Source organism: Cynoglossus semilaevis, chromosome 18 (genome assembly GCF_000523025.1).
Source record: "Cynoglossus semilaevis isolate Cse_v1.0 chromosome 18, Cse_v1.0, whole genome shotgun sequence".
Taxonomy (NCBI): domain Eukaryota; kingdom Metazoa; phylum Chordata; class Actinopteri; order Pleuronectiformes; family Cynoglossidae; genus Cynoglossus; species Cynoglossus semilaevis.
The window spans coordinates 9,611,541-9,629,109 of NC_024324.1; the positions used below are offsets into that span (position 1 = coordinate 9,611,541).

At 42.1% G+C, this 17,569-nt stretch overlaps 4 protein-coding genes across 5 annotated transcripts in view; 1 reads left to right on the forward strand and 3 right to left on the reverse strand.

The window, feature by feature from the left end:
- sytl1 (synaptotagmin-like 1) overlaps positions 1–4,484 on the reverse strand; it is an 8,434-nt gene extending 3,950 nt beyond the window's left edge. Inside the window, exons 1-10 of one of the 2 annotated variants that reach the window (XM_025065096.1) lie at positions 2,814–4,484; positions 2,264–2,415; positions 2,047–2,149; positions 1,914–1,950; positions 1,790–1,829; positions 1,309–1,343; positions 992–1,108; positions 709–875; positions 516–618; positions 126–287 (exon numbers count right to left, since the gene is read on the reverse strand). In XM_025065096.1, the coding sequence (XP_024920864.1) occupies positions 126–287; positions 516–618; positions 709–875; positions 992–1,108; positions 1,309–1,343; positions 1,790–1,829; positions 1,914–1,950; positions 2,047–2,149; positions 2,264–2,415; positions 2,814–2,938 (1,041 nt within the window). In that variant the 5' untranslated portion in view covers positions 2,939–4,484. Of the gene's footprint in view, positions 1–125; positions 288–515; positions 619–708; positions 876–991; positions 1,109–1,308; positions 1,344–1,789; positions 1,830–1,913; positions 1,951–2,046; positions 2,153–2,263; positions 2,416–2,813 lie in introns of both variants that reach the window. The other variant, XM_025065095.1, reaches the window with a different exon arrangement.
- cd164l2 (CD164 sialomucin-like 2) lies at positions 2,941–9,063 on the reverse strand. Its single transcript, XM_008331589.3, has 8 exons — positions 8,933–9,063; positions 8,459–8,545; positions 7,874–7,966; positions 7,740–7,781; positions 7,383–7,536; positions 4,912–7,124; positions 4,491–4,577; positions 2,941–3,002 (listed from the first exon to the last, which is right to left on the reverse strand). The coding sequence occupies exons 1-6, from the start codon at positions 8,994–8,996 to the stop codon at positions 7,109–7,111; spliced, it is 456 nt and encodes a 151-aa protein (XP_008329811.1). The 5' UTR covers positions 8,997–9,063; the 3' UTR covers positions 2,941–3,002; positions 4,491–4,577; positions 4,912–7,108.
- Positions 9,064–9,136: 73 nt separating this feature from the next.
- gpr3 (G protein-coupled receptor 3) lies at positions 9,137–15,859 on the forward strand. Its single transcript, XM_008331591.3, has 2 exons — positions 9,137–12,051; positions 13,351–15,859. The coding sequence occupies exon 2, from the start codon at positions 13,379–13,381 to the stop codon at positions 14,375–14,377; it is 999 nt and encodes a 332-aa protein (XP_008329813.1). The 5' UTR covers positions 9,137–12,051; positions 13,351–13,378; the 3' UTR covers positions 14,378–15,859.
- The window catches only part of wasf2 (WASP family member 2), an 8,505-nt gene continuing 6,450 nt past the window's right edge, over positions 15,515–17,569 (reverse strand). Inside the window, exons 8-9 of the mRNA XM_008331590.3 lie at positions 17,076–17,569; positions 15,515–16,840 (exon numbers count right to left, since the gene is read on the reverse strand). Of these exons, the coding sequence (XP_008329812.1) occupies positions 16,683–16,840; positions 17,076–17,569 (652 nt within the window). The 3' untranslated portion in view covers positions 15,515–16,682. The remainder of the gene's footprint in view (positions 16,841–17,075) is intronic.

The following is a 17,569-nucleotide window of genomic DNA, read 5'->3' on the forward strand; positions in this document are numbered from 1 at the left end:
GGGCTTCTCCTTCTGCGTCTTGTATTTTCATTAGTCTGCCACGTTTACTATTACATAAAAATGTAGGTACTCCAATAAATGATAACAAAGGCTTCTAACGATTTGGGTCATTGACCTATACTTGCCCGTGGCTGCAGGGTCTGCCAAAGCGGCTCAGTGCAGGTCCAGTCCCAGTGGCTCAGAGGAACCTCCACCTCACCCAGAAACACGTTCCTCCCAAGTGGCTCGTCGTGCCACACCGACAGATTCAACGTCCGACTCCGCAGCTCGTTAATCTTCATTTTATACTGCAGACACGTGAAACCATAACCAGAGAGTTATAACACAGACTTTGTGGGTTTTTTTCAGGTGATGTCGTGACAACCAAGCTGAAGGAGATTGAAAAAAAGGACAAGTCCTCAACTGGACGAAAAAGTGACTACAGCTCTAAGTAAAGGGCTCAAGGACATAAGCTCAAGGACAGATGGCTGGTAGAGAAAAAATTCAAATGTAAAATGCAAATGAGCGAGTCTCACTTTGAGTGTCTGATCATACACAGGGTTGAGTGTTTTCTTCTTCACAGAAGTTTTCTTCTTACTCTGGTTCGACTTGTCTGGTAGGAGGTAGGTTTTAACATATCTGCAAAACATGCAATGTGTTATAGTGCTATGAAACTTTGCTTTTACAAGCAGTGTTTTTTCAACTTGCCCCACATGCATTGTCACTCACGGGTCAGAGCGTTTCTTGCGTACTGAGGCTATGTCCTCGCAGCGGTACACCCTGACGTGTAGCTCCTCCTTCTGGCTTTCGTAAACCAATGAGAACTGGATTTGGCCCGTCACGTCCACCGCTCCAAAATCTCCTGAGCTGAACAAACTCATCATGCTCCCACCGAGCTACAACACACACACAAATACAAGTACACACCATAGCAGCATCTACGTCATTGTCGCCAGCTGAGTCATCTTGCGTAACACTGTGGACAATTAATCAAATGTGTGTGTGAGCATACAGTGTAGCCTGAATGCAGACTGCTGTTGGAGCTGCTGGTTTTCTGAGAAGCTGGCTCTGGCTCCGTCAGGCTGCTGCTCAGTGAGTCAGTGTCCCCATTGAAACAGTCAAAGTCATCCTGAACAGAACAGACCACATCACTACTGTATATCTATAGAAGACTAATGACTGTCCATCTTATTATTAACAAAATAATCATCACTGAAAACATGCAAGTATTTAAAAATGTCTTTTTTTTTGGCTCATTTGAATATAAATTGGATTAGCTAGTCCATGTGTGCAGTTAATCGTGAAATTGTGTGAAAGTGAAATGATCACCTCAGTTTCCTCTGAGTGGCATGTGTTTCTCCTTTCTGAGAACAGAACAAAGAACATTATGATTACAAAGAGGAATAATAATAAGCTGAGGTAGGAAATTGGCATTACCTTCAGGACCTTTTATTTGTTTCTTCTTGGGCTACTTTTTAAGTTAGTTCAGATATTTTTATGAATTTCTTTTTCTTGTGTGTTTTTGGCATATTTAGGCTAGTGTGGGACACTTATTGGCTTATTTTAGCTACTAATGGCTAACTTGATGATATTTCTGGGTCACCTCTATTGACTCCAAGTTTGTACAATAAGATAAAAAAAATAGGTTGTTGTTCACATAAACACAAATTACTAGTAACTGAACCTTTTATTAGTCATCATAAACACATTTCAGGTTACTAATGAATTTGGTATAAAGGCAAATAAACAACTTGTTTGCAATTAAGAGATATATCAAGGGAGGGTGTGTGTTTTACCGAAACCATCATACCTTTGGAGGACGACGCTGAGCTGCTAGTGTGATGGAGACTCTAAAATTTAAAAAAATAATTGTTTTAAGAAGATAATGACTAAGGAATGATTCGTTAATTAAAAGTAAAGAAAAGTAAAAAGACCTGCACTACAGGGCTTTTTGTTCTTGTTTTTAAATTCCTGAAAAAGCAAACAAGGAAACAGGAAAAGAAAGGTGATGCACACATCTTGCAAAAATCAGAACTACATTGTTTCCTTCACATTTTCTTCACTAACCCTCCGTTCGCCTGCTCTCTGTTGTCCTTCAGTCTACTCTCTGCCTCTGATGAGCTGTCGTCGTGTGGCGTTGTTCCATTAAACAGTCCAGTCAGGGATACATCTGCTACCATGGAAACAAGTCGAGATCCATCAGTGGGGTATCCCTAGGACAATAGCACGGAAACAGCCCCCAGAGTCCAGCAGCGCTAGACGCCCTGCATTAACTGTAACTGACCTCTGCTCTTGGTCCTTCTGTGGCGAATGGTGGTGTGGACAAGGTCACTGCCGGACTTCTGGCTGTGGTGACGCTTGCTGCGTAGTTCACTGAACCATGTTCCTGACAGGGTTCTCAGACGTACTGGATCAGACTCTGTCTGCTCCAGGACCCTGCGAAGGTGAAAACAATAGATCATTACAATTACAACATCGTGGCTGCCTGTTCCCTCTTACACCAACCCTTATCCTCAGACCACACTCGGTCTAATGCTGCTGCGGTTCACCAACAATTAAATGATTAACAAATTAGCTATTTGATCAACAAATATTTTTATACACAACTGATTCATTTTTTTTGTTTCAGTAGATTTCATTCAAGTGGGAAAATTATGCTTGCCGTAAATTTACAAAACTTAATTTTTAAAAACTTTTTTTCAAATATTTCCTTTGTTTAAAAAAATGGTACTATGTGTTGTTTTTCCCAAATACTCAACACCCATTGCTTTTTTATTTTTGCCTATTGTAAACAACAGAACTGACACCAGGAAGGACAAACAATCAGCTCTGACCTCACACGTCCTTCGTCAAGACGGCGCAATTCAAGGTCTCGTTCTAAGACCCTGAGGATAACGGTCTGCTCCTGTTCTGACAGGTGGCTCAGGTCAAGAGAAGCGTCCGACTCGTCTCCCTCCATCCCTGAGAGGTAATTACACTACAACAGAAACCTTCAACAAACACTGTCGTATTTGTACTGGTTACTGTTGAGTGGAAAATAAAACTGTGTTTGTTCATTACAATACATCTGTAGTGTTATATTACTTGTGCCAGTGTAGAAACTGATAAGTACTTTGAAATGCGGCTTAACTTTTTTCTCATTACAGAACAAAGGATCAACACATGTTGTATGGAGAATTTATAAGTAATTTTAATGGATGATCTTGACATTCATTATAGTGTACTTTGTTCCATTTAATTAAAAGAGAAAATCCTGTTAATGTGTCTGGATTTCTTCAGGCAACATTCAGATTAAAAAATTACTAATTTCCTCAGCCTGGAAACAACCCTGCACTTTCAGGGCACTGTGTGCTTTGAGAACAAGTGTCCTCCTGTGGATTTGTTACCACAGCAGGAGACGACACACGCTGTTCCAATGGCCAATGACTTTGGGCTTGTAGTTTTTGTCCTCAATGTACTACTGAGGGCTGTGTGCAAAGGCTTTATGACATGATATGATTTAGGCTTTGAAAGTGCTAATAAAATACACCACAGGTTCCAAACCACCTGATCCAACGCAAAGTAAATGATTAAGTCCAAATTAAATACACCAGACAAAAAGTATGGTTAAGTTCTTTGTGCCTGGCTTCAAGTAATGTTTACATTTGGCAAACTAGACTAAGTCTACTTTCTGACACTATTTAAAATGTTCAAACAAATACCAACAAACTCTGTCTGAGAACCACAAAAGTGCTAGAATAATCAATTGACATTTTATCATAATTAAGCAAAAATATCTGTTAAACCTAATTAAAGTAGACTGATTTAAATATGTATGTATAATATGTAATTAAATACTTGTAAAAAAAAAACCCCAACAACAACAAAAACAGAAACACTTTCTGTCTTGGGGCAGCCATATTAATTTAGAGTTGTATATTTTCCTCATGTTTATCAGCTGAATCAATTTTGGCAAATAATAAATAAATAATAAATCCCCCCATTTGCTTTAAATGGAGATATAAACGCAAATATATGCATACAACATGCTAATAACTGTATATATCTGATACAGTTGCTAAATACAACACTGTGTTAAACACAACAAAAAAAGCTTCGTATAAAACGTTGTCGGCTAAATAAGGTATTTATAACTCAATATGTATTATAATACCTAGACAGAATGTTTTGAGGTTTTATACAGTACATTTAAGCCGAACAACAACGCTAGTTTTTAACAGAAAAAAGGAGCAATGGACGGCTGTTAGACCCTGAAAGAAAATAGCTTTAACTGTAGGAAATAAGCAAACGGCTAGCATAGCCTAGCTAACATAGCTTAGAAATATTTCGACAATTCTAGCACGAGTTTATATTAAAGTATTCAATATTGTCCTTACACAACTTTCATAAGTACAAACCGTCAGAAAATGTACCTTTTTTTAATTTATATTTCATTTAAATACCCTACGTTCTGCTGTATTCTGTTTGTATACGAGTGTAAGAAGCACCTGTGTTTGCCTGAGGCTACTTACCTATGAGTAATTTACGCATGCGCAGAGTAATCCCCTGCCCAAGACGTTAAGACTGGCAAACAGGATGTCACACAAACGGTGCACCACCTAAACAGTTATGGAAATAAGTCATACAAGAGTACACGGTAAAAAACAGTTTAGTCAAAAAAATCTATAGTACCCAATCTCCCGTTTAAAAGAAACATATTTAGATAGCATTAAATCACACAGCGGTACCGACGTGTCTGTTTATGACTATTTACAGAAGTCCCTCCATGGGGAACTAGGCCTGTGCTGCACTTCCCTCATCATGAGCACCGCGAGAGACAGCACACCTGTCACACTTTCCCACATTAAAGAACCCAAACGAAACTTTCCAGTGACACGTACTGTACAACACACACTATGAGAAACGATAGGAAAAAACACAACTTTTCCCTACCTTATTTGTCAGCGTCCATCACCTCCATCCGTGTGAAAGTTGGGTGAAAAGTTGTGGCTGACTTCGGTGGATGTGTGTGTATTCTGTATGTGTGCGTTTGTGTGTGCTAAGTAAACGAAGTGAACACGCCCTCTAGAGTCTGTCAGTCTCCACAGATACAAACACAGTAAAAACCTCCAATTAAAAAAAAAATACAACTCATATCCTTAGTAGCAGAACAGTTATACTTGTATATGACCAAGTCGTAACCTTGCTTTTGTTTTGAAGTGCCTATTTAAAGAACAGTTCGAAATGAGAAGCAGTTCATACATACAGTAATAGTGGCACCAGTTTAAGTTGAGTTCAGGGTTTGTCCTTAATTGGCTACAATTAAAATTCAAGATTTTTTTGTAGTGTGTACAGGTGAGACATAATCAAAGGTAGTTAAGTCAATGCAGAGCTCAAACTAAAACGACAAAATCAACTTTAATGAAGTCCATCACTATCATTAACGTAACAAAAATTAACAACTAGTTTTGGTCTGTAGAGCCAATGAGATGTTTACCTAATATACAGCCCAGGCGGTAGTCCATACTATATAAATATGTATACTAGTAGATGTCCTGAAGAAGAAATAAATATGTACACACACACACATACACAAATACACACGGATGTTTTGTCACCAACAGCAGGGTGGAGGTGGGAATGAAATTTTCCGTCTTATGTGTCCCCACACCTGTTAAACACACACTAGGACACACACTTACTCTTTGTACACACACACACACACACACACACGGTCACAATACAAATATAAACACAGCTCCCTGCTTGTTTAAAAGCAGAAGGGAAACAACTGTAGCATTGTCTGTATGTCAGACTTTCCTTTCTCTGACTGGAAAATGCAAATGTGTTTGTGTGAGGAAAGACGGTTTCAGAGTGGTGGGTGGGGTGGGGGGTGTCAGTGAGAGCATTCATTTCTCTCTTTTGTAAGCAGACTTGGATGACAGCCACAGTCTGCCCAGTTGGGAAGCCCTCTTTGTGTGGGCTTCTTCAAGCCTGTGGACTCTGGCACAGACAGAGACTGGAGCGTCCAACCAACCACCCTGCTGTTCTGCTAAAGGCCTCAAATGTCACTGTTAATGCTGCACTATACACTGGGCTCTACAACATCCACCTAAAGAAAGGTCATTTTTATCTGACATATCACCACATGTCTTTAACCGTTCAATGTTGTGAAAACAGATATTTCTTGTTTGTTTATTCAGACAACCAATCCTGATAATCTTTTTTTTTTCATTCACATGGCATAACAGAACACATCCAAACAGCATAATTAAACAACCAATGGTGAGTCCATTGCATCACACTCAACCCCTTTTTTCAATAAAGCTGATATGTATTGTAGGTGACAGAATTAAGAGCCATCAACAGGAATCTCCACTACAAGTTGCACCAAGTTCCACACAACTGAGAAGCACACAGTATACCTGGCAGAGGTGTGCCAGGTGCACCGCTTACTTTTCTAACAGCAATAAATACTAAATACTAATTTCTAATCACTAACTAAAATAAGACTAAATCTATAGCGAAAACATCCACTCTTTAGCTACAAAAGTCGGTTTGGGAAAAAACCCCACTTACACTCAAACACAAAGCATGACATTCTCCACACGACAAAAACTACAGCCAGTTAATTTAAAATTCCTATTGAAACTAAAAATAAAATTCTAACAGGACAGAAAGGTCAGAATTCAAACTCATTTTTGCATAATGTCTTTTTGTGATCTGTCTGATCTCTTTTGACTTGAGCTGCAGCTCCCATTGACTTTACAGTAAAACAACTGATTTGACAGATTCACCCTGTGCTTTGATGGGTTTTTTCCTATTTTAGAACGTGTTCTAGGGAAGATTTACATCTCATGAAGCAATTAGAGTCTTTTAAAATGTAAGTTCCTGATTTTTTTTTGGATGGTATGACCCTCACTCTATAATATAATACGTGCACAGACACTTATTACACAAGCAGCAACATGAAGCTAAAAATAGCATCTTACAAACACAACCAACCCTCTGTGGTAGACATCATGATCAAACAAAAAAAAATTACAGAGGCTCACAAAGGGAAAAAAGAAAAAAACTATGGTCCCAAGATGATGAGTCACTGTTCTGACGTTCTCCCACCTCTTCTGCTTGTCCTTCACGAGTCTTGACTTCACTGTGGCTGCTCTCTGTGTTATAACAGACACGTGGGTTGATATGGACAGACAGGGTGAGTGTTCAGAATCAAAACACAACTGGGAGGGACAGTGAAGGTCAAGTAACGTTAGCTGGTTGTTATTAATAACTCCGGCCGCTAGGGGCTGCTATTGCTGTACCAACAAATTGTCCCTCCTCACATTGACACGGGCATATTCACACGCTCATACTCAGTCTCGTAAAGTCATGCTAAATGTTCTGTATCCTAACACGTACGTGCACATACTCACATGGTTTCATAGGTGCTCTGCTCTTTGGATTTGAGAAACCGCATGGCGAGGAAGCCACCACCCTGCACAATCATCACCAGGATGATGCCACCGATGAAACTGGACATGTCGAACTTGGCCTGGGAAAACTGTGTGACTGTTTTTTTGTCATCACCTGTAGAGAGAGGACACGGTGCCATGGGTTGATTGGGTTAAATTACATAAAATTGAGGCTGGGCGGAAAGAGAACAGCCTGTCAGTTTGAGTAAATGGTGTTGGGGAACATTTTCCTCAAGCTTTAGGGCAATAATGAATGTGTGACGCAAATGAAAAAGGAGGGGTGGGAGAAGATGCTGGGTTAGAGCTAACATAATGTACCTGAGCCTCCCTCCTCTTGGTCCTCAGCTACAATCTCCACCACTGAGGAAATAGAGCAACAAAAGGAGAAAAAAATGTCAAAGATTTTCATAGGGAAATAGTTGAGTCAGTTGCAGGGCAAAACTGACTGGTACCTGTGCACAGTTCAGCCACTCTGGTCCAGCTGCACTCCTTGCGGCTGTCTGCTACGTCACCCTCATCAGTCACACATCGGCCTACATCATTATCTGAGATCAAAAGAATGGACCTATTAGTGTGTGTGTGTGGATGTGTTTTTGTGTGCGTGTGTGCGCGCACCTGTGAGTGTGTGTAGGATCGTGTGTTTTCCTAGCATGCTAAATAATTCAGTCAACTTGTACAAACAAGTTAGCTTATGTTACACCAGCTGTGATGATTGAATTACTATCAGGAGCTACAGGTATGTATGTGGTTGGTGTGTGTGTGTGTGTGTGTGTGTGTGTGTGTGTGATGTAAGTATAGCTATCTTTGTGGGGACATTTCTAAAAAGAAAAATGCTTTGTTGGGTTTTTTAGTTACCCACTAGAAAAATTGGTATTTTGAGATTTAAGATATAGTTTGAGGTCAGGATTAGGGATTAAGACTAGGCCTGCATTTGTAATGGTTACCACTGAGGTCAGGTGTTAGGGAATGTGTTATGTCTATGTGAAGGATTCACAAATCATAAAAAACCAGACTGTGTGTGTGTGTGCATGTGTCACCCTCTGGACAAAGCCTCCAGACACAGCCCGTCAGGTTGTAAACAGATACTCCAACACACAAGTCGCATGAATCAGCTAGAGAACAATCTGTTGGAGGGAGAAAAAAAAAGTTTCATTTAAAAGTTCAAGACATTGATATCAACCAATCACCATCGGTTGATGTCACATTACCAAGAAACAACATTTAGATCTAAAATGAAAAAAAACTCTTAGCCATTATATCAGCACATACAGTATCACATGAGCCAATCAGAGATCAGGAAAGAACTGAGTAATGTCAAAAATATAAAACAAATCTGTTTGTTCAATATGAACACCATTATATGCAAGTGAACAACACAGCAACAATACTGGAAGCTGTCATTTTGAGCTCTAATGGAGTCAAAAGACGTTCAAAATTGTTTGTTTCCCATTACATTATATGTTACCCATTACATATATATATATAGATATTACAATAGAATACAGTCTTACCTGCCTGTGAGTACACAGAGTACACAGCTGCTAGAAGCAGTAGTGATGATAAAAGGACCTTCATGACCAACGACTGCTTCCCAATGCCCACCAAACACCAACACGAGAAAATGACAGCTGGAGATGTTGGCAGTTTCACTGAAGATTGTACCAACAACGATGTTTTAAAAAAATGTCCTCAGAGCAGATTTCAGACATACGTGTCCTGGCCAAGGAGTAAAGAGAACAGGAAAAAGACGAGAGAAACTGAGATCTGTGTAACATGAGCAACACCCAATTTTGGTTCCCTGGCAACCAATTGGCCCACCTCAACACTCCTGAAATACACACCAGTTTGGACAGACTGACACCTGTTTACCCAGCATGCAGTGCAGTTGCATACGTCTGCAATGACACCCATGTCCTTCAGAACGACTTACTGAAATTTGCAAATTGCTAATTTGGGACCTGACCACAGAGAAAAAAAACACGGACTCTAATAAAACGTTGGTGAAACATGCTTAAGAAAATCCATAAACCTTCCACCTGTGTCAGTCCTGGTATGAATTTAAGGTTTTAAGGTTAAACTGAGTTAGCGATCGTCCCCAAACCCCTTAGCTGGAAATGCAATGGATGTAAAAATAGGCAGAATTACATAAAATGACCAGAAACACAAAAGGTTTCTAAATCTGCTATTGTCATTAAAGAGAGGGAATAAATGCCAACCTGTTCAATTTTTCTCTTGTATCGTATATATTTTTTTACATATATAAAAATTAAAAGAAGATAATAATACATTTTTTAAAAATGCCCTGTTGACAGCCTACATCCCTTGTAGGACCCCGTACCCTACTTTTGGAACCACTGTTCTACACATTACCAGTAGGTAACTCTGTATATTTAACAGCGTCTCTGCATTACACAGTGACCAGAGGTCCGGTGTCACGACGCAGTTTTCACACTGTGAATCCCAACATCACTGCCTCTCACCACTTGTCACTCACTCTTCACGCTCCTCATGTAAACTCCCACATACAGCGCTGTGTGTGAACAATCTGTGGTGCAGAGCTGAAGGGGACTAGGCTGACATGTAAGTCTAATTAAGAGAGTGTGATAACAGTGGGATATTCCACCAGTTCCTCCCCCTCGCAATCCCACGGCTGCATCGGTCGCCCACACGTTCTAAATGCATAAAATCCCATTTAATTTAATGTTAAATGCCTGGTTCTAGTACACAGCATCCGGGCCTTTCCAAAAACACTCCACTGGGCTGTTCTACTATACCGTAACTGTGTCAAGTGGTTCATCACGGACATAAAACGAGAATCACCTCTGTGGAGACTGAACATCAGCTCCACTCAGTGACGTCTGCGGGAGGTTCATGGACAGGAAGTGTGTCCTTATATGGCTGCAGTCAGAACAGCGCATTGATATGCGCGACGCGCACTCAGGCCATCCTTCTGCTGCAGCAGCCCCCGCACACTATCAAACTGGGGAAGCCACTAAACACCACCGCTACCACCACCCCCTCCCCGTCTACACCCTCCTCTATACCAGCCGGGGGATTCAGTGGGATGGAGATAAACGAGAAATCTGGTCGATTTAGTATAAGAATCACGATCAGCAATGATGCAACAAAAGTTCCTGCTCACATTATAATCATATATATTAGTACGATATTAATACTACTACTACTACTAATAATAATAATAATGCACGGTATTTCATAAGGCAGACCTGCTCAATAGCTTTTCAAAGGTAATCAGAAGATCTGATTAGTCCAATCCTGAGATAGGACTGGATGTCAGATAGGAATAAAACCCATTCGTGCTAAGAAAATTATTTTTAACAACCAAATATATAAAAAAGTATAAAGTATACTAAAGTATTCAAAAACACATTTAAATGCCAAACAGGTTGAACCTTGAAGCAGATAAAAACAGACAGAAGACAACACCAGGTGCCACAAGTGAGTTAAAAAAAAATCTCAGCAAAACCCAATGACATTGAACAAGAGAGGACTAGAAAAAAATAAATCTTCCCTTCTCGTCTAAAGATCGAATTTTGCTGCTAAATCTGGAAAGTTTATCAGAACTTGGAGTAGATAGCGTCAAATTATTGATTTTAGCGTCTTGTATTTACATCTGCTGATGGTATAAACTGCCACGCTCCTGTAATGTGTACTCCCTAAAGGGAAAACACCACACGACAATGACGTTGCTACATTCAAATGTCCGTCAGCGTAATTAGGAAAGTGCTCAAATCATTAAAACAACTTCAGAAAGAAGACATTTACACCGTGGACATCTCAATATATCTCGATATTTTTCTTAATTTGATCACCCAAATGCATCGATGTGTGGATGAATTGACATTAAAAGAACGATTTTGAAAATAAAATCGCCGGGGAGCTCTGGTCGACCTTTAGATGTATAAAGTGGTACTTATATCATTTTCAGCATGAGTGCTCACTGTCAGTGTTTGTGTGGAGTGTGACAGTGATTCACACAGAACTGCTCTGCAGGACGTCTCTGCCCCATGACTCATCCTGACGAGCTTCAGCACCACGGACAGCGCCGCACTTACGCTAGTTCCCCACAACAATAAACCTCAGAGCCCCGTACATCCAACACCATCAAACTACAGCCCCACCTCTAAACACCCCCCCGGGGATATGGAGAAATATGTGTGGGAACTGATGGGAAGAGGTGTGTGTGTGTGTGTTTGTTCGAGAGGCAAGCCGCAGTGGGAGGGGTCAGAGAGATGCCGCATTTTTCTGAATGAAATTACTCCACATTAGATACCCTCCCTTCTGTGTCCGCATCCCGAATGCGAGCTCATGATTGGTGGAGGCTCGCAGCCGCTGACGTCAGACAGACTCTCTTGTGGACGAGTCCGCGCGCAACAGCATCCATTCTGGCACCTATAAGCGCTCGGCGAAGAGACTGGACGACAAAGATGCAACAGAGGCAAAGAGGTGAAGCTGCCAAACTTGGATGAAGACACGAGAGATATTCCACTGGATTATCATCTTTTTACAACAGGCGGAGAGCATCGCAGCATCCTTTGCCTGGGATCGTGTCAGAACTGGGCTCGGAATTCACACCAAAAAGAATCAATCACCAGATCACCTTCATCAGGTATGTGGAGTATTCTAATGTATGTACAGAATATGTGCTGTATTTCTCTGTATCGGTGCACTCTGTGCGTCTTTGGGTGTTCGTGCACTGTTGGGGGACAAGCTTTGTGGTGCAGTGAACCAGCAGGTGTAGCCGTTATACAAGAGGATCCTATTGTGAACGCGATAACGTGCGAGGTAGGAGGAGGAGGAGGAAGAGCAGAGGGGGAGATACTCTATGTGAGGGCGAAACAAAATATATATGAATATATTAGAGCTACAATTTAGTATTTGGTACCAGTACATCCTGAAATGTCAAGAACAAGAAGATGACATGCCAGAGACACCAAACATCTGGACCTCCTGTTCTTGTACTGCTCTCTATTATCTAATTGTGTAGGCATTGCAGATTATGGAATATGCTGAGGTTTAAGATGGTGAGGGGAGGGCAACAGATTTCATGGATGGGTTTGGGGTATTTCAAAACAGCACCAGGGTCTCAGTTAGTGTGACTCACTAAGGACAAAGATATGGACATAATAATGTTGGCTTATTTGCTGATACTGAGACTCAAAGACTTCAAAGATGCTGACGTCAAAAGCTGAAGGCTACACTTTGAAAACAACATTACCTCTGTGAGTGTAGTCATTTAAGAATGTGACCAAATTTATCCCCTGAAATGGCAATGAATATGGGTACGTTTTATATTTATTATACTGACATTATTGTTATAATAGAATCAGCTTTTTTCAAATGTATCACTCTCATCTCTGTGTACTAGAGACATTCACACAGTTTAAAAGTACTGTAGTCCAGTTATGTAAACAGAATTCGGTATTTCTGGCAATTGTCCGATGTTAGGCAGGGAATTCCTACAAGACCTTAATGAAAAGGCAAAGAAATATCTCAAATATTTCAAATATCAAGACAGAATTAAATGTTCCCAAATCAGGACACTCTCTACAAGCTGTTGAATACAAGCAAACAGACTTACCTCACGTCAGGAGAACTCACAAGGACAGTACTGTACGCTGCCAAACAAAAATACACCTGTTGTTACACTTATTATCTCAACTGTAGAGAAATATTGGTTTTATTGTAGATAAGGTAACATACCACTTACTGCAACGTTGTTAATTTAATTTTCATAGCTTTATAGAGTGCATATCCTTCAGCTCGGTGGTGATGCCACATCCAACCTCCAAAGACCGAAGCCACAGCTTCTGGTTGAAGACACGGTGCCTAATGGACGCTCATGTTGAAAGTGTCGTGACTCATCCAGGGCTAATGTCATACCACTCTCTCCTCTTCTTTCTCTTAGGTTGCCTTAGTGTGACTGCTCTCCAGCCATGATCCTGAACTCCTCAGACCTGGGGTGGGACGAGTCCTCAGGTTTACCGGAGGTCTTCTTCCCTGTGGAGCAGCTAGATGAACATCCATCTTCACATGAGTTTCCATCGCTCACTATATGGGGAGTGGCCCTGTGTGTTTCAGGAACTCTCATTGCTGCTGAAAACGCCATCGTGGTCACCACAATACTAGCAACCCCATCTCTACGCGCCCCCGTCTTCCTGCTCCTTGCAAGCCTGGGCTTGGCTGACTTTCTAGCAGGCGTTGCCCTCATCCTTCACTTCCTCTTCCTCTTCTGCATGGAGCCCAGTGACTGGTCGGAACTGGTGACCTCAGGGTTGCTGGTGACATCCCTGACTGCCTCGCTCTGCAGCCTGATGGGCGTAGCACTGGACAGGTACCTGTCTCTGAGCCACGCTCTCACCTACGGCTCAGGCCAATCACGTCGCAGAGCTGCTGTGCTCCTGCTGCTGGTCTGGGTGGGAGCGTGTGTCATTGGTGTTGGACCGGTGATGGGGTGGCACTGCATAGGAGAACCAGAATCCTGTTCTGTTGCACGACCACTGACAAGGACATATCTGTCGCTGCTCTGCGGTGGATTCCTGGTTGTCGTTATGGTGACCCTACAGTTGTACGCCGGAATCTGCCGTGTGGCAAGGAGGCACGCCCATGCCATTGCTACCCAAAGGCACTTCCTGCCAACAAACCCTTCATATGCAAGCAAACACGGCAGTGGCAGGGGATTCTCTCGGCTGATCCTGGTGCTCAGTGTGTTTGTGGGCTGCTGGATGCCTTTCTCCCTTTGGGGGCTGCTGGGAGACGCGTCCAGCCCTCCTTTGTACACCTACGCCACCCTGGTGCCAGCCGCAGGTAGCTCCCTGCTCAACCCCATACTCTACAGTCTAAGAAACAAGGACATTCGTAAGGTGCTGCTTCAGGCCTTCTGCCCTCACAGAAACACAAACAACACACAGATCCACAACCCGGTGGATGTGTAGAACTGCCAAATGAATCATAACAACATGAAACAAATTAAATCTAGACATATCACTGATCGTGTGCCAAGATTCACAGACAGAGCTGTACTGACTGTCAGCCAGACCCCAGAACCTGAAGCCTCAAACTCAAGAACCCACACACACATACACACACTCCCACATACACAGGCAGCACTTCTCGAAGAGCAGATGTCCTCCTCAAGATCAGAATGTACTGGACTGTCCTGGCAGGCTGTCGTCTAAAGACCCGCTCTGCCACGGACACAAAGATTAAACGTACTGTCCTGTGTGTGTGCTTTGTGCCTCCTTCACAGTCAATGGTAGCTCCACCAGAGTGAAACAATCAAATACAGAGAAGTTATGGAAGAACGTAATTGTACAATCTAAAAGAAAACGTAGGGACCACTTCAGATTTTCTTAAATTTGCTTCTTGACATGGTGGCAATTAGGGAAAATCTATACCATAGTAATAAAATAGTAGTGGCCTCTTTATTTTTTTTTTAAGTGGATTTGAAGATCATCAGCACTTTGCCTAAGAAGAGATGCATTCTAATTTCCATCGTTCTGCCTATTTCAGTATAAAAGTGTAGAGGACTTCAAAGCCCACTTTAATTTACTTGAATCTTGAGTAAACACTGTCCCAGATGTCGGAGCCTCTATTTTGCACATGCTGTCAAAGGCACTTTGAAAATGTACTGACCATACATTCATGTTGCACAATCTTTTTCAAATGAATGTTTTATACCAATGAATAAAAAATATGCTCTTCTACTGCACAACGTCAGCTTCCTTCTCTGCTGTCGATGCTTTTCATGTTCGCGAGCCTGTCCCTTTATCTCTGGCCTTAGCTTTGATCACACATCAGCAGATTACAATCACGTAAGCAGCATCGTCCATTTAAGGTCCTCACAGCAGCTGTGGCACCAGGACGAAAAACACCTCTTATATCAAGTTCACGTAAAAACTCCTTCAGCACTGGACACATTAAACAAAATGTGACTAGAGAGTATGAGTCACAAATAAGTAATCAGGCCAAGGCTGGACAGTGCTTGGTACTCCTGGGAACTTCTTATCACAGAGCAGCATTCATATCGTTCCAACACTGCAAACAACATATATATATATATAAACAATCACTGCAATATACTCTTTTATTGAAATAACTAGAAACACTTAGAAAATTTTAAGGCATGAGATGGAGAACTTTGGCAAAGCATGATGTGTGATTGTGCTCCAACGAAAGCAGACCAGATTAGAGGCACTTGAAAAAACTGTGGTTGAAACTACTCAGTTCTTCCTTTCACACAATAAAGGCATTTTTTTGATTAGGAGAAGTGTGGATAAAGTTAATTAACTAATAATGACTCAAAGCATAAAAATACAAATATCCAACGGCAGGTTAAAGCAGACCATTAATTGACCCTACACAGTGATTGACGCAACGCAACCGAGTTCACCCTCAGAAATAGAAAAAAAAAAAAAGAGAAAAACACGACAGACGTGAAAGAGAAATAAATCGTTCTTGTGCTAATATACTATACGTCAGTCTCTGCAGAAACCCCAGCTTTCTGACCTGAGCTAATACTTCCTGTCCCACTGAATTATTCATAAATTGATTTATCCACCACAACCAGGTCTTATCCACAAGTCAACCGATCACAAGAAACACACGTAAGAAAACACAAACACACTAATAAAAAAACAGCAGGATTGTTGGGAATGTATGTTTGTTAATTTGGCTAGATGGCAATATAACATAAACGTTTATATGTTGACTGGAGACGATGGTTGACATGATGACATGAAAACCGTATCCTGGTGTTTTCAGGACACCTACAAATACTGCACTTTAAGATGTTTAATATATTTTGCCTGGTTAAAGTTTTTTTTTTTTAAATCAGGATGTTAAATCTGCAGCTCACATGCACCAGATTGTCGGAGACACTATGTGTGATGCCATGACTCAGCAGGAGAATGGGCGTCACAGCAGATAACGATCTCACATCGATCACACATTCAGTTTGCAAGTGAGAGGAATGGTAAACTGGGACACAATCACACAGTCTCATCTCCAGATCTGCACCTCTGAGGGACCAAATTGCTCTGAATAGAAAAAAAAACACCTATACTCAAATGTGCTCAGGAATGTGATTATCAACAGGTCAAAGGCACATATGATGTGCACACGTGATCTCAAATTCTCTCCTGTTCACACACTCACACACAAAATGTGGGGCGCACGTATTCTGATGACGTTAAAAGGAATACAATGGCGGTAGTCGTGGTGAACAGTGACAAGCAAAGATTATTCGGACCAGTCGTCATCATCGAACTCCGAGGAGTCGTCCTCGCTGTCGCTGCACTCCACAGCGATACGACGGGACAGGATGGCAGCCACATCGTTGCCAAAGTGGTCTCGCTTCTCCTGCTCCCTCTGTGCCTCCACCTTCCGCAAGTTGAACCCTAAAGGAAAGTTCAAAACAAACAAATGTAATTCATCGTTTGAACTAAAACCAGCAATCCTGCTCCCAGGCACGCTCTCAAATACGGGCAGTACATATTGTAAACTCATAAAGAAAAATATATGTATTTATTTATCAAGTTATAAAATGCTTTTTATTATTTTCAACCACCTGCAGTATCAACTGTGACGGATCACTGCCAGTTTTTAAACATTTTGTGTCTAATTGCGACTCACCTTGTCTGATGGCGCACAGCAGGTCACTGCGAGCGTCACCTGCTGGGGCCGGCTGCTGTTTGGGAGCAGAGCTCGGTGCCGCTCCGCCACCAGAGGGCGGAGGAGGGGGAGCAGAGTTGTTGAAGGATGGGGGAGGAGGGCCAGGAGGAGGTGGTGGTGGAGGAGGAGGTGGTGGCCCACCACCAGCCGGCATGGGGGGTGGTGGAGGAGGAGGAGAGAGAGCGGAGGAGGGGGGAGGTGGGGCAGCAGGAGGGGAGGGATAAGAAGTGGGAGATGAGGAGAAAGGTGGAGGGGAGGGTGGGTTGTCAAAACCAGGAGGTGGTGGGGGGACCCCAAAACCACTTGTTGGGGGTGGTGGAGGAGGTGCAGGGGGAGGTGACAGGTTGGGTCGGGAGTTGGGTGGGGAGGTGGCCATGGGAGGAGCAGGAGGCGGGTGGCTTGGGCTGAGGATACTGAAACGCTGCTGGGGGGGTGCTCCGTACTGTCCATCAGGA

Coding starts and splice junctions, on each gene's coding strand:
- gpr3 (XM_008331591.3), top strand. CDS start 13,379: ATGATCCTGAACTCCTCAGACCTGGGGTGGGACGAGTCCTCAGGTTTA.
- cd164l2 (XM_008331589.3), bottom strand. CDS start 8,996: ATGAAGGTCCTTTTATCATCACTACTGCTTCTAGCAGCTGTGTACTCT. Junction 7,782..7,873: donor AGTGGCTGAACTGTGCACAG/GTACCAGTCAGT, acceptor CTATTTCCTCAG/TGGTGGAGATTGTAGCTGAG. Junction 7,537..7,739: donor CCAAGAGGAGGGAGGCTCAG/GTACATTATGTT, acceptor CTCTCTCTACAG/GTGATGACAAAAAAACAGTC.